The 10,383-nt window shown below is 40.1% G+C and overlaps 1 protein-coding gene across 1 annotated transcript; it reads left to right on the top strand.

Annotated features, from left to right (window-relative positions):
- Positions 1-6,834: 6,834 nt before the first annotated feature.
- Positions 6,835-8,334, top strand: LOC116708679 (uncharacterized). Its single transcript, XM_032546627.1, has 2 exons — positions 6,835-7,043; positions 7,135-8,334. The coding sequence occupies exons 1-2, from the start codon at positions 6,923-6,925 to the stop codon at positions 8,106-8,108; spliced, it is 1,095 nt and encodes a 364-aa protein (XP_032402518.1). The 5' UTR covers positions 6,835-6,922; the 3' UTR covers positions 8,109-8,334.
- The last annotated feature ends 2,049 nt before the right edge of the window (positions 8,335-10,383 follow it).

The raw sequence follows: 10,383 nt of genomic DNA, 5'->3' as shown, positions 1-10,383 counted from the left end.
ATACTGTGAGCATGTAGGATTGAAAACAAGCTAGGCTATGTTGTTTACTAAATAGAGTAATAGACCAATTTGGTCGGCCTCAAACTGGTTTGTCTTGGCAGCCATTTTGACAGATTTAATGAATGTTTTGACTTTGAAAGAAGCTTACTTGTGTTTTTTAACATTTCTACCTTTGGAGCCCAGAGACGGGTCGACTGACCTGAGGGATTTTAGCTAGCAGGCGCTTTTGTTCTGTAAATAAGGCCATTACTGGCGCATCAAAGGAAGGGGGAAAGCTTAACTCCCAACTAACTGTCTAGTTAGTTCTATTCAGTATATTGTATTTTATAATATAAAGATTATATATATTATATTTAGCTTAATTTTATTTGAGCAAAAAAGCACAATGAATTAATTATAATATTTTAAATGGAGAATTAGAAATTTTACAGCCAGGTACAGCTGTGAGCAATGACCAGAAGTATTTGTGTCTAAGTCAAGAGGACTGAAATTCCAGCATGAGAAATATACAAAAGAACAACTTTTATTTGTTTAAATGCTTTTTATTTTTGTCATTAAAAACGATACGAAAAATACAAGAAATAAAACAATTCCACACATATTTACACTAGGCACAGTGGGGGGCTGAGCGGCATGTCCTTGTGTGAGTGGCATTTCAGCACTCATTCAGCAGTCTGTCTGCACTGTCGGAACATACCTGGCACTGCCAGGGAATGACCCTGGTGCATTTGCCACATGTGTATTTGTAGCAGTTAACGCATCTCACAGTCGCATTATTGGTCTTGCATCGATGGTTGACCTGACACTTCGCCCTTTTGCCTGGGCTGGGTGTGGCAGGTTGTTGCCGAAGCAGTTTCTCCTTGTGTGCCTTCTTCTCACTCACATGAGAGTTAGCCAACTCTTTTGCGAGCTCCACCAGGAAGTCCACCCGTCTCTCCTGCACCCCAATGCATGCCTGATAAAGCACATGTGCATTCAGTGCTGCCATGTCAATCATGTTGTAGAACACCGCAACTGGCCATCTCCGTGTTCCTGCACGCACGCTGTACTCCCGCACCATTTGGTCCATCACATCCACACCGCACTTTGTTTTGTTGTATTGTGTGACCGTGTTTGGCTTCCTTTTGGTGGTATCCTCAGTCTCAACCACGCTGTGCATGCTGCTGAGAACGTAAACGGCCTTCTTCCTTTTGGGCGCATACACTGTCAGCGTGGCACCAGTGGTTGAAAACACCTGAGTGGTGAATTCAGTGCGATCCATCTGTCTAGCGGACTGAGGAATTTCCCGGCTTCTCTCGTTGACTGTGCCGAGGATAGTGGTTTTCCGGCTAAGCAGTCGTTGTGCAAGTGACAGTGATGTAAAGAAATTGTCCGTGGTTACAGTTCTGCCCTTGTCCATGAACGGTTCCATCAGCCTCATCACTACAGTCTCGGACAGTCTCTCCCCGCTGGGACGACTGGGGTCCTTGCCAAGATATGGGAAGGCATTACAGATGTACTGTGATTTCAAGTCGCAAGCCACCCAAAACTTGATGCCAAACTTGTCCGGTTTTGTTGCAATGTATTGCAGGAAACAGCAGCGAGCCTTTGATGGATAAAGCTGTGCATCAATAGTGATGTGTCGACCAGGGTTGTAGGATGCGATGCAGTTGGTGACAAACGATCCCCAAACATCGGAGATTGCAGCAAACTTATCGGTCTCCGCTCGCTCACTGCGTGTAAGCATGTCATCAAAGCGTAGGTGTCGCATGATGTTTTGGAAGCGGCTTCGGGCCATAGTTGCAATGATCCTTGGGTTTCCCAGGTTTGCTGACCAGCTGTCACATAGTGATGGAACCTTGTTCACCCCCCGCAAGATAATGACTGAAATAAATGCCATTAGTTCCGGGAGATCCATAAACCAATCCTGCTGCTCCGTGTGACGTGCATGTTGAGTTGTCCATTCTTGAATGCTTCGAAGCATGTCAAGAGTGATAAAACAGAGGAAGCTCTGAAGGCGACTCTGGATACTTCGTCTGGCCTCAGCGCTTGGCTCTCCATCTGTGGCGTACGGCTCTATTGGAGTGAAATCGAGATGTGTCCCCACTTGTTCTTCACGCCACACTGTGCCATCTTTCGCGGTCTGTGACGGCTCACTCCCCAAACGAGCTCTCTTTTGTGGTGGAGGGAGAGTCTCCTCATCTGCAAGATAAACAATTTCAAATTAACTTTTTGTTTGGTTCTAAATAAAAAACAGTCAGGAAAATAAAATAGGTAGGTTGAGAAATCTAACCTGAAGACAGCTCAGAGTCCGAATCCGGTTGAAGGTCTATGTCTTCTCCATCTGAATCACAAGGGCTGGCACTGCTCTGAATCAGTTCCAATGCCTTCTGAGTGGTGCACCTCGTCTGCATTTTGTTTCTTGTGAACTAAATAGGTGAAGCAGTCCCTTATTTATACTCCACAGCACAAAAGGCTGTATGCAAATTTGCATGTGCAAAGTCTTCCAGATCTCTTTTGCTTACACTTTTTGTATGATTTTCCACTCCTACCTTCTGGCCTGACGGTCAACGGCCACATTTACAATTGAAGAAGGGATCCTAATTTGAGCCATCAGAGTCGTCAGTTTGGTATCAGGGTCGTTTGACCCTCTTTAGGGACTTCAGGGGGGAGGTCAAAAACCCAGCAGATAGAAAACAAAAACTGTTGGTATGTGGTGCAATTTTGGCTAAAACATGCTTCCTCTTAATTTAGTAAATTAATCAAGTTCAATATTTAATATTTAATTTAAAAACACGCCTGCAGAAACTTTTAAGACTTTTTTGTCTTTTAGTTTTTTGAAAAATGCCCTGTGTCCATTTCTACTTTAGATCTCTATGTTGTTTACTCTATTTAGTAAACAACATAGAGATGTTGCATTTATAAATTATTTCAAAACATTTGAGGTTTAATGAAAAAACACAAGTAAGCTTCTTTCAAAGCCAAAACATTCATTAAATCTGTCAAAATGGCTGCCAAGACAAACCAGTTTGAGGCCGACCAAATTGGTCTATTACTCTATTTAGTAAACAACATAGCCTAGCTTGTTTTCAATCCTACATGCTCACAGTATCGTACAGCTAGCTAATATATTCTACAGAAAGTATGTAAAGTAGAAGACACTTTACAGTTTTGGTGGATTAACTTTCATAACAAGTTTGAACTGGTTTAATTTCAGTGTCAGTTGTTAGCATAACCAGAGCTAATGGCTGTTATGCTAGGCTACTGATAGCAACGTAGCTTACAAACAAGCTAATTTGATATAGGTGTTATATTGTAAAATAGTTATTGTGTATTTTATAGTTTCTTTTTGTTATAATACTGATCAAACTCATCAAATTAATTGTTTTTAAAGCCACAACATGATTCATTAGTTATGTTAACCAAGACAAACTTTAAGCCAATTTCTCCCCAAAACCGACGAAACTGCTCCAAGTTTAATGTTACATCATTAAACTGGAAGTACCAGAGAAATCATTTAACATTTAACATTTCTACCTTTGGAGCCCAGAGACGGGTCGACTGACCTGAAGGATTTTAGCTAGCAGGCGCTTTTGTTCTGTAAATAAGGCCATTACCTTATAATTACCCTGGTAATGGCCTCAACGCATCTCACAGTTGCACAATTGTTCCTTAGACTTAGACTTAGACTGACTTTATTGTCATTTTGCATGCACAGGGTCAATGTTTGAGGTTCCAATGTTGTGAGGTTACTCCAGAGTAAAATAAAATACAGTATAAAATATGAATATAAATCTAAATATAAAATATAAAGTGCAGGACTGACAGTAAAATAGAAGTTATTTAGCTCTGTACATGTGCAAGGTATAAAGTGGTGACCAGTTTTTGAGTGCAGTCCAGTTAAGAGTTCAGCAGTCTGATGGCAAGTGGGAAAAAGCTGTTTCAGAACCAGGTGGACCTGCACCGGATGCTGCGGAACCTCTTTCCAGAGGGCAGCAGGGAGAACAGTCCATGGTGGGGGTGTGAGGGGTCACTGATGATGTTTCGGACACTTCGCCCTTTTGCCTTTTGCTTACATTTTTGCATGATTTTTTTGAGGTGGGTCAACACAATTAATTTGGTTAGTTTATTTCTAAACTGTTATTTTAAACCCACTTAGCTTTATTTAAAAGAAAAACATTACTAATTTCTTTTAGAAAAACCTTTGCATATTTCTTGAAACAGATTGTATGTTTTGCAAACTCTATGTACATTTGGCAAAATGACCTGGATAATGCAGCACAACATCATGGATCAGCTGCAAAAGGTCACATCTCTCCAAAAACACTTCATGTATGCTTCAAAACTACACTGAAGAGCATTACCTACAGGAGATCTGATCTCCTGTTGGTATCATAGATACCCACCCCCAACATGGACTATTCACACTCCTACCTTCTGGCCTGACGGTCAACGGCCACATTTACAATTGAAGAAGGGATCCTAATTTGAGCCACCAGAGTCGTCAGTTTGGACTCAGGGTCGAAAACCCTGGTACTCCTTAAGAGGTCATACAAACTCCATGTTGATCATGATGCTTTTTAGTTATTACTAAGCTAAGCTAACATGTTTATTTTTAAAACAAACTATAATCTAGACTGATTTTTTTAATTCACAGAAAATTTAAACACATTAAATAACTACAGATGCTGTTAATGATGTAACATTAAACTTGGAGCGGTTTCGTCGGTTTTGGGGAGAAATTGGCTTAAAGTTTGTCTTGGTTAACATAACTAATGAATCATGTTGTGGCTTTAAAAACAATTAAATTGATGAGTTTGATCAGTATTATAACAAAAAGAAACTATAAAATACACAATAACTATTTTACAATATAACACCTATATCAAATTAGCTTGTTTGTAAGCTACGTTGCTATCAGTAGCCTAGCATAACAGCCATTAGCTCTGGTCATGCTAACAACTGACACTGTAAATAAACCAGTTCAAACCATAAGCTTGTAATGAAAGTTAATCCACCAAAACTGTAAAGTGTCTTCTACTTTACATACTTTCTGTAGAATATATTAGCTAGCTGTACGATACTGTGAGCATGTAGGCTTGAAAACAAGCTAGGCTATGTTGTTTACTAAATAGAGTAATAGACCAATTTGGTCGGCCTCAAACTGGTTTGTCTTGGCAGCCATTTTGACAGATTTAATGAATGTTTTGGCTTTCAAAGAAGCTTACTTGTGTTTTTTCTTTAAAAGAAAAACATTACTAATTTCTTTTAGAAAAACCTTTGCATATTCCTTGAAACAGATTGTATGTTTTGCAAACTCTATGTACATTTGGCAAAATGACCTGGATAATGCAGCACAACATCATGGATCAGCTGCAAAAGGTCACATCTCTCCAAAAACACTTCATGTATGCTTCAAAACTACACTGAAGAGCATTACCTACAGGAGATCTGATCTCCTGTTGGTATCATAGATACCCACCCCCAACATGGACTATTCACACTCCTACCTTCTGGCCTGACGGTCAACGGCCACATTTACAATTGAAGAAGGGATCCTAATTTGAGCCATCAGAGTCGTTAGTTTGGTCTCAGGGTGTTTTGACCCTGTTTAGGGACTTCAGGGTTGGAGGTCGAAAACCCTGGTACTCCCAAATGTTTTGAAATAATTTATAAATGCAACATCTCTAAGTTTTTGTTTTCTATCTGCTGAGCTGAATGACAGATTGTATAAAATGTATTTTACTATGTTTGTAACAGATTTGATGTTTTTCTGAGCCAGAATAACATGTTGGCTGCACTAAAGGAGAGCAATAATAGTGTGAAAACTAAAAACTAGACGCACCTTGTCATTTCTCAGACAACTTAAAAGACACATGAATCTCAGATGCTTTTCTAAAGTAATAAACACTGAGTTAAATCTTTACATGCAGCTTCACTAACATTTCCTCCACTGATAAATAGAAAATGTGTTAAAATTTAGAGTATTTATTTCATCCTCCTCTCTGTTTGGAGGAGAAATTGGTCGGCCTCAAACTGGTTTGTCTTGGCAGCCATTTTGACAGATTTAATGAATGTTTTGGCCTTGAAAGAAGCTTACTTGTGTTTTTTCTTTAAACCTCAAATGTTTTGAAATCATTTATAAATGCAGAGCAGCTGAAGGACTGTAACCAAGCTTTCAGAAAACGTTGGGACACTGCGTAATCTGTAAAAACAACAGAATTCAGCGATCTGCAAATCATCCGAACCACATGTTTTTCTGAAAATAGTAGAAAATATCAAAGCTGGACTAGAGATGTTTTATTGCTCTTTGAAAAACACTCTGCAGACTCAATTTTGAATCATGTTTTAAATAAGTTGGGGAGATGAGCATGCTTGCTCTGGGCTTAATTAAGTTTTGGTTTACCAACAGAGCTTTGAGTGGGATGGAAATTGTCCCCAAAACAATGAAAAACTTTCTTAAAAAAACAAAAAAGCTGTTTCTTTGTTTAGATGCCTTTCTGGGTGTTGTTTTTGTCTGGATTTTTCTTCACATGGTGCAGTTTCCACTTTCTGTTTTTAATAAAATTACAGTACACAATGACCAAAACACAAGAACTAACATCAAAACTAAAGCTAATGGCTAGAGCTAGTCGCTATTTGTAGCCAGCATTAAAAACAGCTAGCATTACCAGGGTTTTCGACCTCCCCCCTGAAGTCCCGAAAGAGGGTCAAAAGACCCTGATACCAAACTAACGACTCTGATGGCTCAAATTAGGATCCCTTCTTCAATTGTAAATGTGGCCGTTGACCGTCAGGCCAGAAGGTAGGAGTGGAAAATCATACAAAAAGTGTAAGCAAAAGAGATCTGGAAGACTTTGCACATGCAAATTTGCATACAGCCTTTTGTGCTGTGGAGTATAAATAAGGGACTGCTTCACCTATTTAGTTCACAAGAAACAAAATGCAGACGAGGTGCACCACTCAGAAGGCATTGGAACTGATTCAGAGCAGTGCCAGCCCTTGTGATTCAGATGGAGAAGACATAGACCTTCAACCGGATTCGGACTCTGAGCTGTCTTCAGGTTAGATTTCTCAACCTACCTATTTTATTTTCCTGACTGTTTTTTATTTAGAACCAAACAAAAAGTTAATTTGAAATTGTTTATCTTGCAGATGAGGAGACTCTCCCTCCACCACAAAAGAGAGCTCGTTTGGGGAGTGAGCCGTCACAGACCGCGAAAGATGGCACAGTGTGGCGTGAAGAACAAGTGGGGACACATCTCGATTTCACTCCAATAGAGCCGTACGCCACAGATGGAGAGCCAAGCGCTGAGGCCAGACGAAGTATCCGGAGTCGCCTTCAGAGCTTCCTCTGTTTTATCACTCTTGACATGCTTCGAAGCATTCAAGAATGGACAACTCAACATGCACGTCACACGGAGCAGCAGGATTGGTTTATGGATCTCCCGGAACTAATGGCATTTATTTCAGTCATTATCTTGCGGGGGGTGAACAAGGTTCCATCACTATGTGACAGCTGGTCAGCAAACCTGGGAAACCCAAGGATCATTGCAACTATGGCCCGAAGCCGCTTCCAAAACATCATGCGACACCTACGCTTTGATGACATGCTTACACGCAGTGAGCGAGCGGAGACCGATAAGTTTGCTGCAATCTCCGATGTTTGGGGATCGTTTGTCACTAACTGCATCGCATCCTACAACCCTGGTCGACACATCAATATTGATGCACAGCTTTATCCATCAAAGACTCGCTGCTGTTTCCTGCAATACATTGCAACAAAACCGGACAAGTTTGGCATCAAGTTTTGGGTGGCTTGCGACGTGAAATCACAGTACATCTGTAATGCCTTCCCATATCTTGGCAAGGACCCCAGTCGTCCCAGCGGGGAGAGACTGTCCGAGACTGTAGTGATGAGGCTGATGGAACCGTTCATGGACAAGGGCAGAACTGTAACCACGGACAATTTCTTTACATCACTGTCACTTGCACAACGACTGCTTAGCCGGAAAACCACTATCCTCGCACAGTCAACAAGAGAAGCCGGGAAATTCCTCAATCCGCTAGACAGATGGATCGCACTGAATTCACCACTCAGGTGTTTTCAACCACTGGTGCCACGCTGACGGTGTATGCGCCCAAAAGGAAGAAGGCCGTTTACGTTCTCAGCAGCATGCACAGCGTGGTTGAGACTGAGGATACCACCAAAAGGAAGCCAAACACGGTCACACAATACAACAAAACAAAGTGCGGTGTGGATGTGATGGACCAAATGGTGCGGGAGTACAGCGTGCGTGCAGGAACACGGAGATGGCCAGTTGCGGTGTTCTACAACATGATTGACATGGCAGCACTGAATGCACATGTGCTTTATCAGGCATGCATTGGGGTGCAGGAGAGACGGGTGGACTTCCTGGTTGAACTTGCAAAAGAGTTGGCTAACTCTCATGTGAGTGAGAAGAAGGCACACAAGGAGAAACTGCTTCGGCAACAACCTGCCACACCCAGCCCAGGCAAAAGGGCGAAGTGTCAGGTCAACCATCGATGCAAGACCAATAATGCGACTGTGAGATGCGTTAACTGCTACAAATACACATGTGGCAAATGCACCAGGGTCATTCCCTGGCAGTGCCAGGTATGTTCCGACAGTGCAGACAGACTGCTGAATGAGTGCTGAAATGCCACTCACACAAGGACATGCCGCTCACACACACACACGCAGCCCCCCACTGTGCCTAGTGTAAATATGTGTGGAATTGTTTTATTTCTTGTATTTCTTGTATCGTTTTTAATGACAAAAATAAAAAGCATTTAAACAAATAACAGTTGTTCTTTTGTATATTTCTCATGCTGGAATTTCAGTCCTCTTGACTTAGACACAAATACTTCTGGTCATTGCTCACAGCTGTACCTGGCTGTAAAATTTCTAATTCTCCATTTAAAATATTATAATTAATTCATTGTGCTTTCTTGCTAAAATAAAATTAAGCTAAATATAATATATATAATCTTTATATTATAAAATACAATATACTGAATAGAACTAACTAGACAGTTAGTTGGGAGTTAAGCTTTCCCCCTTCCTTTGGTGCGCCAGTAATGGCCTTATTTACAGAACAAAAGCGCCTGCTAGCTAAAATCCTTCAGGTCAGTCGACACGTCTCTGGGCTCCAAAGGTAGAAATGTTAAATGACGCTTCTCTGGTAATGCTAGTGGAGGAGCTGAGCTGTTGTTTTGGATTTTATTTAGCCAGTTAATAACACAATTCATGGTTTGAAGCAACTCCAGATGTTTCTTTCAGCATCATTGGTGCTGCACATAGTCTGTAAGAATAACTCATAAAGTTAACCACCAATAGGATTAGAAAAATAAACATAAAAATTATGCCTGTTGAAATAGATCTCAAAAAGACAGTCTGATCTGACAAAAACTGAATGAATCAGGGAGCTACCCTCTCTGGGAAGGTGATTGCTGGACAAATAACAGAAAAGTAGAACTTTTTTATTGTCCAACTGTTTATTTTACCAAAATAACAAGATTAAAGGGCAAAAATAACTTCATAAGACAATAAAATATACAGTTCCTTTTAAAATTATGTTATTGTTAGACAATGGATATTTATTTTCAGGGTTGTTGCGTCGTCCAGGTTTGTTCAACATTTTAAACAAATTTCAAATCCATAGGAAGAGTGGGAGTAAGATACAATAAATAAATTCACAAATAAACAGCGTAGTAGATAACAGTTAACTAAATAAATCAGAAAGCTAGAAGATCTGGGGAAGGTGATTGCTGGACAAATAACAGTCAAATAACAGTGTTTCAACGTCTAACTTTTATCAAAATGAGAAGATTAAAAGTAAAATAATCCCATCTATAAAAGAAAACAATAAAAGGTTAATTTTTTTTATTATATCTGTTAACTTGTACACTAAAAAACTTTGTTTTAAAGGTAGTTGATGTTTGTATGTAACATTTCATAATGGATTTGTTGCATTCTCCAGGGTTTGTTCAGCATTTTAAGGTAAATTCAAATCCACAGCAACAGTAGGAGTGAAATAAAACAAATAAAATCACTAACAGACAGTAACAGTTGGATCTGACAAAGACTGAATGAATAAGGGAGCTACAAATGCCGGGAAGGTGATCACTGGAACAAAGAACAGGTAAGTACTGCTTTTTTAATGTGCTGTTGAATATTTTCCAACGTTTTTAATAAAATGACATCACTAAAAGGATCTTAAAGTTCAGGTTCTTCATCTATGCTGTAAATAGTTACTGTCTGTTTATATGTACACTAAGCAATATGATTTTTCAGCTGGATGAGGTTTGCATGTATCGTATGACAATGGATGTTTCTTTCTTCTTTGTTGCGTCGCCTGGGGTTTGTGAATCAGCACCCTG

This window comes from Xiphophorus hellerii, chromosome 19 (assembly GCF_003331165.1).
Source record: "Xiphophorus hellerii strain 12219 chromosome 19, Xiphophorus_hellerii-4.1, whole genome shotgun sequence".
Taxonomy (NCBI): domain Eukaryota; kingdom Metazoa; phylum Chordata; class Actinopteri; order Cyprinodontiformes; family Poeciliidae; genus Xiphophorus; species Xiphophorus hellerii.
This window is presented reverse-complemented; position numbering and strand designations above follow the sequence as displayed.